The 12,852-nt window shown below is 44.7% G+C and overlaps 1 protein-coding gene across 2 annotated transcripts; it reads left to right on the top strand.

Annotated features, from left to right (window-relative positions):
- The first annotated feature begins 1,124 nt into the window (after positions 1-1,124).
- LOC124063442 (PHD finger protein 20-like) lies at positions 1,125-11,368 on the top strand. Of its 2 annotated transcripts, none has more exons than XM_046397112.1 (19): positions 1,125-1,227; positions 2,002-2,053; positions 2,206-2,285; positions 2,512-2,683; positions 2,778-2,862; positions 3,472-3,545; positions 3,664-3,862; positions 3,965-4,048; positions 4,505-4,564; positions 6,037-6,223; positions 6,306-6,415; positions 6,550-6,675; positions 7,445-7,531; positions 7,644-7,786; positions 7,919-8,018; positions 8,203-8,398; positions 8,477-8,693; positions 9,453-9,723; positions 10,216-11,368. In XM_046397112.1, exons 2-19 carry the CDS (start codon positions 2,006-2,008, stop codon positions 10,350-10,352), a joined length of 2,376 nt encoding a protein of 791 aa, XP_046253068.1. In that variant the 5' UTR covers positions 1,125-1,227; positions 2,002-2,005; the 3' UTR covers positions 10,353-11,368. The 2 variants fall into 2 exon arrangements, with proteins under 2 accessions (XP_046253068.1, XP_046253069.1); XM_046397113.1 differs by having other exon boundaries at positions 1,131-1,227; positions 2,005-2,053.
- Positions 11,369-12,852: the final 1,484 nt, after the last annotated feature.

The raw sequence follows: 12,852 nt of genomic DNA on the forward strand, positions 1-12,852 counted from the left end.
GATAGTGGTAATGCTTACTCGATTTATGTGGCTGAGTTCTTGCTTATCTGCAAGTACTTGTCGCTGTAGTTGGTGGAGACGGTTTGCATTGTTTGCTTTGATTAGGTTCACTATGGCAAGTTCCTGCTGTTGAGTGAACAGCCGTTGGCGTCCACCCCCAGTAGGTCTTCTAGCCATTTTTTTACAGTACTGTATATACTGTACTTTACTGTATATACCATACACAGTACTGAAACATCTCAACGTGTTATCATGGTATGTTTCAGTGCAATACAATACCTGTGATACGGTAATGTGATGTGGTACAGTACTGTAAATACTCTATACAGTCTGAGTAGAGTAGACAGCTGAAGACATCCCTGTTTTCCAGTCAGAATGTGCTTTTTATGGATGAAACTGGGAAACGGCTCAGATTAGGGTGGACTCTCTGCCCACCTTCCCTCATAGTCAGGCCATGGTTTATGACATGGTCCACCAAAGTTGCTCTTATGTCATCCAAAATGATGGTCCTTCTCTCTCTCTCTCTCTGTCTTCCTCTTCCTCTACCTCTGCCTCGAGCTTCCTCCATGCTTCTAAAGTTCTCAAAATGGCTTATTTGAGGCCTTTTTGTAGCTGGCTGATTGGTGTTCAGTTTTGTAAGCAAGTATTTTCAGGTGTGTGTCTAAGTATTTTCAATTACCCGGTGTGTTTTGTATTTTGAATAGATGTGTTTTCCCAATGGTACCCTGAGATTTTCATTTTTGAACTGAAATAGTGTGTAGTGTGCAGGAGCCAGTGAGTTACAGAATTGCAACTAAAGTGCCAAGCAGCCCTTTTGTTTAAGGTATGGTTACATTTTATTTAAGATATAGTAACAACAACTTACTTACTTTGGTTTAAGCATGTGTCTATAGTGCTCAAGCAATGAGTAAAAACTGCAATAAACTGATGTAGGTCCAGATCCTGCAGACCTTATCCAGAAGTAAGTCTGTCTTTTTAAGAGCTGGTGATGAAATGCTTTATTAAAACAAATAAACCCTTTATAAAAGCGTATAGCAGCGGTTATTTTTGTTTTAATTCGTTATTAAATTCTTTATTACGTGTACAAACGTCGAGACGGAGACATACAAGTTGGCTCGAAACACAATCCTCCAATAGTTGGACAGATAAACACAAACCAGCTGAACGCCTGGGTTCGCGCATGCGTTTTTCCATCACTGTATGAGTGCAGCGTCCATGTAGCGCGAGGTAAACAAGCTTTTATGACTCATTTATACATTTAACGCTTACAATTACATTTAAACATCACACACGGTTTTCTAAAGGTTTCCACTTCCATGACAGTCAATTTGCTGATACAAAACTTTAATCTGCTTGTAGCCGTCTCTGTGACTTTTCACGCTGAGCTGGTTCACCTCGGAAGAGGCTAACAGTTAGCTTATCTATTCAGAGTCAATGGAGACAACGTACAACTCCTTTAAACTGGACGGACTTTATGAACAACATCAAAAAATTGGATGTCTTATTTCTACTGCAGGCGTAGTTTACGAACTTGTAATTCTGAGCTATTTTGTGTTTCGTTTTAAGTCATTTCTTGATGCTCTTTTAAGCTAGCACTAAGATAACATTAGCATTGTAGCCACTGTCAAACGTCTTAGTGTCTGCATAGGCGTCCACAACTGTCTGTCGGCCAATCAGATTCTTTCACAGAGGAAGCTAAGACACGAGACAGAGAAATGTCTGAAAGGAGTTTCTGTCATTGATCACACACTGTTGTGTTTTCATATTTTAATGCCCACAAATGGTTTAATTTGTGGTAGTTCAGACTGCATTCGGGGTAATTTATGAAAATTCTAACTAAACTCAAGTTTGGCTGCTGCCGTTACGCCGGTGACATACGTCAACGTACGTCTTACGTCGTTTATAAACGTACTGGAACAGTAACGTTTTATCGTTGTTAATTTAAAATGTACAATCTGTTATATGGCTGTTTTTTTTACATTCATTTCAAAACTTTATCAGCAGAATGAAAACAACAGAAAAACACGATGACAGCGTCGTATTTGAAGTGGAGGTTTGTGGAAGTCCATGACTCTCAGTATTAAAAATAAATTAATTTTAATTAAATTTATTAAATTAAAAAGACTTACTACAAGGTACAAGATTTCTTGTATCTTGTAGTAATTATATAGTAGTGGAGTCATTTTTCTTCTCTCTTTCTGCCAGATGAAGACTCCTCCGGACAGATCAGGAATTGTCTTTGAAGTTGGAGCTCAGCTGGAAGCTAGAGACCGCCACAAGAACTGGTCTGGATCACACACACACACACACACACACACACACCCCAAATACCAAAAAACAATCTGTAGTATTCCAACATGGATGATTCACACCTGCATTCAGTATGATGCTATTTAAGGCACTTTGTTTCTGACTTGAATTACTTTAATTTAATTTCCTTTTCTGCCCACTTAGAAAACAGTTGTGATGAGTTTTGAAATCTCATCCTGCATGATGTTGTCATACTGTCAGGTACGCAGCCACGATTGAGAGAATTGACTACGACAAAGAACGCGTCCTGATCCACTACCGCCAGTGGAGCCGTCGACACGACGAATGGTTTCAGTGGAGCTCGCCGTACCTGCGGCCGCTGGAGCGAGTCAGTCTGAGGAGGCAGGGCCTGAATCCACCGTGTTCACAGCCGGTACGACACGCAGACCGTGTGTGTGTTGCTGTGTTGGTCTTCTCGGCTCTTCTCAGGATACCTTGTTAGTTTCTGTTTTTCTTCTCTGTCTCAGGTGTTTGTGTCGGGCACAAAGGTTCTGGCCTGTTGGACAGACTGTCGTTTCTACCCGGCCAAAATCCTCAGCGTCAACAGGGACGGTGAGGCTCATTTTAGTCGAGGTGTAGAGAGAGATTGCAGTGAGAACAATCTGAAGTTGACAGTGTGTGGAAGCCAATATTAAAGAGAAATTTTGTTTTACATTCATGTGTTTGAAAATGCATAGTTGTTCAAAAGGAAAGAAATTTTTAAAATTACTATTTGGGAAAAGATTCAGGGTCCTCATCAGCAGCAAATCCTCATGTTACCTTGTGTTATTCTACACGTGTGATTAACTGATTAGTGGACTAGTGACAGCAAATTAACGAGTAATGTTTGGATTAGAGCTGCAGTGATTAGTGGATCAAAAAAAGATTAGTTGCCACCTATTTCGATAGTCGAATAATTGTTTCAGTAAATCGTAAATGTGAGGGTTTCCTGCTTTTCTTTGTCATTTATGACAGCAAATGAGGAGTCTTTGGGTTTGGTTGGACTAAAGACGCCATTTCAAGGCAGATTGGGCCCAGTGAAACTGTGATGGGAATTTTTCAGTTGTTTGACGAGAACTGTTAATCGTGAAAGATTTCTATAGAGTAATTGAATATAAAAATAATCGTTAATTGCATTAAATGCTACAAGCTGCTAAACCTGTGTGCGTGTGTGTGTGTCAGATTCCTACACCGTGCGGTTCTTTGATGGTGTGGTTCGGACTGTGAAGCCCACAAAGGTCAAACCTTTCCAGGAAGTAAGAAATGCTGCACTCCCATTGGTCCTCATGCAACTGGTTTCACCAATCACTTCTCCTTTGTTCTTAACTATTTTCTTTATTTGTTTGTTTATTTGTCTCATGGGTGGTGACACAGAAGTCCAGATCTGAGAAGAGTGCAGTGGGAAGCGAGGGATGGGAGGAAGGGGAGAGTGAGGATGAGAACGGTGGAGAGAAAGAGAAAATGGAGATGGAGACATCTGAGCAGAAGGAAGTTGAGGAGGCCGAGGAGGAGAGGAAGAGGAAAGCCGAACCTTCATTCTCCCTCCCACCAGTGAAAAAGAAAACAGATGACAGTAAGTTATGTGAACTCTGACCATCAGCAGACATTCGTGTTTATTTGTTACTTCAGTAATGGATCCTTCAGCTGTAATGTGAGCGAATTGCTCCTCTTGCAGGTAGAAGCAGTGGAGCTCAGAATCAGCCAATCAAAATGGACTCCACCCAGCCAAGTCTTCCTAACCCTGCTCACATTGACAGAGGTCAGAGAATTTCTTCATTGACTGTATATGAACGTGGATGACATGAGAGCTCCCCAAAGTGAAGTCAAATCATGATGCACTGCTGGTGGATGGCAGTTGTGCTCGTATAAGTTTTCACTTCAGTTCAATTCAGTTTATTTATATAGCGCCAATTCACAACAAACATTATCTCATGACACTTTCCAATCAGAGCAGGTCCAGACCAAACTCTTTAATTAAACTGTAATATAGAGAGCCCAACATTCCCCCATAATATAAATGTGAAGCAGATTTTAGAGGCAGCAGGATGACATGGAGTCAGATGCAAAGACATGGCTGTATGTATTTTTAGCACTATACTTGAGAAAGAGACAGACGGATTCAGAGACAGTATAATCATATTTATATATAGCTTATCTAACCAGTGTTTATTTGTCAGTAGCTAACCTGCTTTCTCTGTTCTTTAATCTCCCTTAGATGTCCTGTTGGAGCGTCAGGCCCACCTGCCCACTACACACAAATTCAGCAGAGAACCACGTAAGAGTACTCACAATATCACACAGATGTGATAACAAACAAAAACACATATATGCACTACAGCTGTCCATCCATCTTCGTCAGCTTATCCAGTTGGGTCACAATGGCAGCACGCCAAGCGGGGAATTCCAAGTGTCCCTCGCAACGTTTTCAGGCTCATTCTGGGGAGCCCAAGGCATTCCCAGGTCAGATGGGATATGTAATTCCACCATTAGCTCTTGGTCCACCTCAAGGTCTACTTCCTGTTGTACGTACCCGGTAAACCTCCAAAGGAAGGCACCTCTTAGACATCCCAATCAGATGTCCAACCCACCTCAGCTGGCTCTTTCCGACACGAAGGAGCTGCGGCTCTACTCTGAACTTACGCCGGATGACTCAGCCCCTCACCCTGTCTCTTAGGCCAAGCCCAGCAACTCTACGGCCGCTTGTATCCTTGATCTCATTCTACACAAAGCTCATGATCATAGGTGAGGTCTGGAAAGTAGATCACCTTGTAAAATGAGAGCTTTCCCTTCCGGCTCTGCTCCCTCTGCACCTCGACTATAACGCCTTTGCTCGAGGCAGCGACTCTCCCCCTACCCAATGGGGGCACTACTGATTTCCGGCAGAGACCACAGCCATGACCTCAGATTGAAAGTGCTGATTCTCACCCCAGCCACTTCACACTCGGCTCCAAACTGCTCCAGTTTAAGCTGAAAGTCATGCACTGATGAAGCCAACAGAACCATGTCACAGACACAGCGTTGGTGGAGTCCAGCACCCAGCGAAAACGCTCCCACTCTGGTTATTCGAGGACAGGATGGCTTGTAGCCACGGCACCCATACTCCCGCAATGCCCCAAAGAGGAACCTGCAGGGGTCATGGTCACAGACCTTCCCCAAGTCCACAAAGTGCATGTAGAGTAGGTCAGCAAACTCCCATGATCGCTCTGGCACTCCTGCCAGGGTAAAGAGCTGGTCCACAGTGGAATCCACATTGCCAGCACCCCAGAGTGTGTAACCCTGATAACTGAAGCACATTCTCTAGCATCCCAGTCTGCCGCTGCACAGGCACTGTGCCCAACTTCCATGAGGCACTGAAGTGGTGTGTCGCCCAGGACAGTCCAACCATGTCCTGAGCCTTCAGCTTCTCAGTTAGCTGGCCTCTCATCCATGAGTAAATGCTTGTATGCTTCTGTGCAGTGGTATGTAAAGAAATTAGTTCCCGAAATGAAAGTGCTCACAGCGAGGTTTGTGGATTATCTCGATTAGCTGTATGTAGTTTCAGCCATGTGTGATCTATCAGCCAAAACAAAAGCTGTAAGTAGATCATGGGAGTTCAGTCCTCATTTTTTCTCTTTTGGAAGTTATAGCGAAAGGTGACCAAATGTAGCACCTGTTAGCTTGACTAAATCTAAAACTCAACGATTTCTTTCAGTTGGACCTGACAGAATCACTTTGCGCTGCCTCTGCTTCCTCTCGTTCCTCTCTTAGTGTACCGGGTGATAAAGAACCAGCCCCCTCCCATTCTCTCCATTGAGTTAGACCACAACCCATTCAAATGTCTCACAGAGGGCTGCACCAAGTCGTTCAGGAAGGCGAGTCTGCTGCACTATCACATGAAGTACTACCACTCGGACCAGCAGCTGGACAAGCACAGCAGTGAGCAGGAGGCACCGAGGTAGGCTGACGTTTGTCAAATCCCGAGCCAGGAGTTTTACAGAGAGGAAGGTTGTGTTGGGCTCTGACTGGGATTGTTGCAGGGGGAAACGACCATCTTTCAAGGGCGCTGACTCCATGTCAGATGTTAAGAAGGAGGACCAAAACAATACCTGTCACCGTGGCGACAGAGAGCACAGCACCATGGGAACAGGTAGGATGCATACTTGACTTACAGTGTCCAAGTTTAGCATGAGACACACAGATGATCTCTCGTTGAAGATGAAATGTGGTCCATGTGACATAAAAGCGAGTGTTTCTCACCCCTCTGATTTGTCTGTCTGCAAGCTGAAGTGATGAAGGACGGGGGGGGGGACAAAACAGGAGGACAGGACAGGAAGGAGAGGAAGAACTTCTTGAGAGTCAAACTGAAGAAGAAGAAAAAGAAGAAAAAGAAGAAGAAAAGTCAGCCAGGTGAGAGCAGGTGTACTGTCCTCCCAACCAACAACTCACATTCATTAACCACTTGAGTAAGCAGTCGGTGTTTTAGACCATTATACGTATAGGTTATTGTAAAATTCTCCAGTGATGTCCAGGAGTCACAGAAATAGAATAAAGATGAAGCTACGTGTCATCACACCAGTCAGAAATGAACTGCATGTGTGTTTCAGTCTGCAACTAAATATCAGCAAAATAACTTCACCCAGCATGTGTCTGCTGGGTAACAGAACGCTTGGGTTTGCATCAGTTGTGCATCGGACCGATAACCGAAACTGCTCCTCTGGCTTGGATAGTTTGTCTGATTATACATTCTGCTTTGTACTGGGCGTTTTACGTTTTAATCTTAGTATTTATTGCACGCCTTTTTAGCTTAAGTCTGTGGATACTGCTGGAAGTTGTGAATTTCACACAGATTTGAGTTCAGACTCTGAGAAGCAAATGACAGCAGTTTGTGTTTTAAAATACCCCAACGGTCTCCGTGAGCTGCGAGTCAGCAGCCGCTTTTTTGAGGTTTGTGGTTAGGAGTGTTTCAGTGTTCACAGTGTTTTTGCTGAGAGCTGAATTAGGAAGACCTTTATGTTCTGTACTTCAGCCAACCACCAGAGGGCGATCCAGGTGTTTCGTCTGCCACTTTCACCAGTCTGTCCTGCATGTCGCACTTTAAAAACCTGATTAATCTGTGTATTAGTATTGCAGTAGAATAATGAGTATGTGCTGATGTGTTTACCTGCTGTGCTGTCAGGACTTTGCAGCAGTGATGATGAGAACTCAGACAGACCTCCGATCACTCTGAAGCTTTCCACCGATCATCACGACACACTCACACAAGGTGGGAACGCACACGCACACACGTCAAAAACTGTGCAGGCATTTTTAGGTGACAATGTGCAGATTTGAAGTCTTTAACATAAAGAAGTCAGCAGTGTGTGTCTCCCTTGCAGTGGACGACGGCAGCGACTGGTCCACGCTGACGGCAGAGAGCGGAGAGGACACGCCCTCTTGGCCCGTTGCTATGGAGACAGAGGACTGTGAGGTGGTGAGGTGTGTGTGCGAGGTGGACGAGGAAAATGACTTCATGATCCAGGTAAAACACACACAGACAGGTCGAAATACGCGGAAATACTTTTATTTCTGTTCATGTTTTCAAGCTTGTCTTTAAACAGCACTCATGCGCTGTGAGCGTTGGTCCTGTTCATATGAGTGTGTTCCTCTGCAGTGTGAGTCCTGTCTGTGCTGGCAGCACGGCACATGCATGGGTTTATATGAAGACGGCGTCCCTCACAACTACATCTGCTATTACTGCAGGCACACCGCAGGTGGGACAGCTGTTAATTCGTCATGAAGTACTCACGATTTGAGTGTCACAGATTCAGAAATTGAAATCCGTTTTCTGACGTTTAAATTTAAGGTTTGCATTTCCAGTCCAGTACAGTGATAACAGCTACTGGCTCTGTGTGTGTGTGTGTGTGTGTTTTTCCAATTTGTTACACTCATGTCCAGGCTGGAGGTGGTCTCAGCGTTTCCTGTCAGAACCTGATTTGCTGATATCTGGTCACATGTTTGGCCTGTCGTGTGTGAAGGAGAACTACTCTGAGATCAACGCCTCCAAGATCTCGCACACCAGCCGCCTGCTGGCACACATACACGGCCTCAATCAGGTCCTCAGTGGGCTGCAGCTGCAGATCAGCCTGTTACGGTGAGTACGGTGACATCGGCCGTTCTTTGGGTCCACGGAGACCTTATGTTCAGTCCATTTGTCCGTCCGTCCACGCAGCTCTCCATCCCATCCCGATCTGCAGCTGTGGAGGTTGCCATGGAGACGAGAGGAGAGTCAAAGGTTGACGTCCAGCCCGAGAGGAGAGACTCCCCTCTGTTATGTCAGCAGTGAGCACTGCTACCAAAAGCCTGGAGCATCATGGGAAAAATCAGAGGAGAGGGAAAAGGAAAGGCAGACGGCTGCCGTGAAGGACGAGGAAAACACTAAGGAGAAGGTACAAACAGGAAGGAGGTCAGCTGTAGGTCTGAGTCACGTTAGATAAATTCAAATTCCTGATGTCATCATCATCCCTCATCATTAAAGTGTTATAAAGTCTCTGTTATATAAAAATTTGTTGTACTCCTCAGAACTGCACACGGTCTTCACTTTGTCCAGTTTTCATCTGCTGCCCCCTGCTGGACAAACTGCATAATGTAGAAACTTATTTGTGAATGACCTCGAGCATCCTGAGCTTTGTTGTTTGCTGGACTGCATTTGAACTGATGCCCTTTCCATGCTAACAATATGATAACGATATATCTGTGATCAGCTGATGTCAGCCTGTCAGATTTACTGATTATTGATTACCACCAGTGAACAAATTCGTGACAACACTGGAGTTACTGCTTATACTGACATTCTGTTGAACTTTAATCAACGAGTCACTTATCGGTCTGTTAACTTCCTGTTTACTTCTCTTGGTTCAGTCAGTGTGAGCAGGGGCCTGACCAGAACCTTCTTGGTCCAGAACAAATGAACAGATCAACATGTGTGTTAACACCTGTGAGGTTTGCGCAGTTGAAGTGAACCCTCAGGTGATGTGAGGGGTGGAAAGACTCTGTGATGCAGCTTCACAGCACTGAAGCAGGCTGCTGCTGTTGCTATGAGACCACCTAAAACCAGTCTGAGGTGCTGGGCCTCATGTGAGGGCTGTGGAGGGGGAACATTGTGTTGATGTTCTGTTGTGACAATGCACAAATTCTGTTTTCTGTAGGAAATAAAACCTGAAGATGTCGACAAGAAGCCAGCTCATGTCAAAACGGACACAAACATGGCGACGCCCTCGGACGCATCCCGAGACGCCTGCGTGAAGAGAGAGAACCACACATGGACTGACAGCGGCAAACACGCACACACTCAGACACACGCGCAGGAGCCTCGTGTAGCGTCTGTGGCCGAGTGTCAGCTGAACCTGCTGGAGCATGTCGAGTCCCTCCACCACCAGATCAGTGCCAGGATGGACCTGATAGAGCGGGAGCTGGACGGTAACACACACACACACGCACACAGCAGAATCAGGTTTACCACCAGGCGGCTTTTGCAGTTGGTCCAGCAGGTCTCCTCAGCTGCTGCAGTGGCTGCAGTTTAATCGCTCAGGGCAGCTCCCAGGGTTATGTCCACTAGAAGTGCTTTGTTAGGCTGTCGCAGGCTGAGGTTTGGCAACATGACCGAGAGACCTTCTCGTTAAAGAGTTAAGTCCTTTTAGCCTTGACGGCATTTTGTTGCTGGTTGTAATTTATATGTTGTTTGTGTGGCGGTCTGAAGGTCAGTTTACAGTCATGTGAACAGATCTTAAGCTCAAAAAGAAATAAATCAGATGTACATGCTGTATTAGCTCTGCTCAGCCGTCAGCAAAAGTAAGACATTGAGACGCTGCTGTTCTAACAGCTGATGATCCAACTGCAAGACAAATGCACTGTTTTAACCTCAACATTCATAAATTAAAGATGTCTCTCTCTCTCTCTCTCTGTCTCCAGTGTTAGAGTCCTGGTTGGACCACTCAGGCGAGCTCGAACCTCCTGACCCTTTGTCCCGCCTCCCGCAGCTCAAACAGCGAATCAGGCGGCTGCTGTGTGACCTGTGCACTGTGAGACGCCTGTCGGTCTGGCGCTGACGCGCTTCCCTCCTCGAATAGACAACATGGACGGACAGAGCGCGACACATCGAAGTCTGTCGAGAAAAACGTTTCCTTCTTCAGTCGCATGGCAGCAGCGCCCTCTGCTGGAGAGAAGGTGCACGGACAACATGTTTTTAAAAACTGTTCCATTAAACTTTGCAGGTACCAGAACATTTCCTAATGGCCTTCAGCAGGACGTCATGCCGACCACATGATGATGACAGGCTCGATTGGTGGCTGTACTGACTCGACATGTGACCTCATCAGAGTTTCAACTGAATGTTTCATTGTTTTCTGTCAGTCCTTACTAACACTCACTGATGAGGCGTGGACAGATTTACAGATTTCATATTAACATTAATAACAAATAACAATAACAACTACAGTGTAACAGATATTTAGCTCAGAGTCACGCTTTCATAAGTTAGATATTTGTCAAGGCAAAGATTTTGTAACTGTGCTATAATTGATCCTAGCTGTAAAGATCTCTTTGAAATGAAAAGGAAGGCCTAATCAGCCTCAGCACCTCTGTGCTCCGTTTGCCCTCTTCTGATGTTTCGTTCTCAGGATTGTTCATCATCCTCTTCAGTTAGAAGTTAATACTGAGCTAAGAGGTTCCACTAGCTGTTGGTTTAGTAGCATCAGTTATCAGTTAAGAAGCTAGTTAGCTTACCTGCTAATGCGACAGTCGGGCTGTGATGACTTTGCAGACGCAAGTAGGTCAGTCTGATTTTATTTTTTTATTTGACTTTTTCACTGCGGTGTGAACAGCACAAACCACATGGAATCTTATCTTTTCTGTTCTGATTTGGAACACGCTAATATGTTCTCTTAAAAGACGGCAGCTAATCGATTGATCGACCGGTCATTGCTGCTCCACGGACTTTGGTGGCCTCCATCTTTACTTGTGTGTGACTGTGTGCTACATGTGACTAGTTCACACTGGAATGTGATACCGAACGCATATAAATAATAATGATGGAACAGCTACACACACAAAAAAATCAGATTTTGAGCAACAGAATGCAGTCCTGCAGTGTGAACGTCGGCTGTTTCCGTACCTGTCAGAGAGGTGAAGGTGCTTCCCTTCTGGTTGACCACCACAGGACTCCACTTCAGATGACACGTGACGCGTTTGAATTGTGCTGTGATGTCTAGTTAGCCTTGTGCGAAATCGCTCGGTGATGCACATCTCTGATCTACGTCACCAGCGCCATGTTGACAGCTACAGCTGTGTGAAAGGAAGCTACTCCTCTCTGTAGGCCAGCGTGTGGGTTGGCTCTGCACGCCGTCGCTTCAGGTTTAAAGGAGATGCCGTCACTTCCACGATTGGTGGGTGGGCAGGTATTTGCCCGTCACCGTCATATGTTTCAGCAATTTTCTGACAAACTGTGACTTTATTGACTTGGGAAATTAATTTTTGAATGGATAGACATCATATTTGCGATTAATGGCAGTACCATACGTATTTTATCTGAAATAAGGTGGTCCACAGGAAAGGGGGCCCTCGCCTCTCTGTGCAGTCTCTTAAAAACGGCGCTGAGCGTGAAAGTTCATCGTCGCCCTTTGGGGACAGCATTTGTCTCGGCGTGTGCGTCACGCCGGTCGTCTTTAACAAACAGAGCTGGCAGAGAAGTGCTGGTGCTTCGTGAGTGTTTCTTATTGAAGCTGGTGTAAGTTTGCTAACAGAATGATGAGCTGAGCAAAACTTTTCTCTCCTGTGGCACAAAAAGACTTTTAAAATGTAAATATGTCAAAGTGAATGTTTTATACACTTGTACAAGAAACTAACTATAAAGCTGTAGATTTATTTTGATAGGGGGACTGACTGATTGCTTGGTGGATTTATCTTCAGAGCTTCAGTAATTGTGAAACTTCATTTTGTTTCTGTGTTGATGCTTTGGTTGAAGTGGTTTCAGCTCTGGTCGGTTCACGCAGCCCTCTGAAACATCCACCTGAACAAAAGGTGTGTGTTCATGTTCCAGCTTTCTGAGTTGATGAGGACCAGCATGAATGAAGTGTAAGTTCATGTACATAAAAGCTTCAGAGTCAAAGAAGTCAAAGTTTTCTTTTTTACTTTCATACTTTGTTTAAAGCATGAAAAGGAATTAGTTTTCTAACTTTGATTAAAATGACAAAACTTGTGTCACATTCAGGATATTTTTTCCCCAATAGGATTCAGTGGTGTTTCCACAATGAAAAGCAGACAACAAAACCATACAAAAGCTGTCATAAGTATAATAATAAATAATAATAAATAAAACACAAGATTTTGTAGGCTGAGCTTAACCTGAACTGGGGTAGTAATGATACACCATGTGCTGTGTCTCTGAGTCCCTGACTTCCAGTGAAGGGAAATCTGAATGCTTCAGCACACCAAGACATTTTGGACAATGCTATGCTTCCAACTTTGTGGCAACAGTTTGTTGAAGGCCCTTTTCTATTCCAGCATGACTGTGCCCCAGTGCACAAAGCAAAGCTCCATAAAGACATGGTT

This window comes from Scatophagus argus, chromosome 8, assembly GCF_020382885.2.
Source record: "Scatophagus argus isolate fScaArg1 chromosome 8, fScaArg1.pri, whole genome shotgun sequence".
NCBI lineage: Eukaryota > Metazoa > Chordata > Actinopteri > Scatophagidae > Scatophagus > Scatophagus argus.

Bases quoted from the DNA above. Each gene is read 5' to 3' on its own strand.
- LOC124063442 (XM_046397112.1), top strand. From the start codon at position 2,006: ATGAAAACAACAGAAAAACACGATGACAGCGTCGTATTTGAAGTGGAG. The intron at 6,416-6,549 runs GTAGGATGCATA...TCTGTCTGCAAG, and splicing joins GCACAGCACCATGGGAACAG to CTGAAGTGATGAAGGACGGG. The intron at 8,019-8,202 runs GTGGGACAGCTG...ACTCATGTCCAG, and splicing joins TTACTGCAGGCACACCGCAG to GCTGGAGGTGGTCTCAGCGT.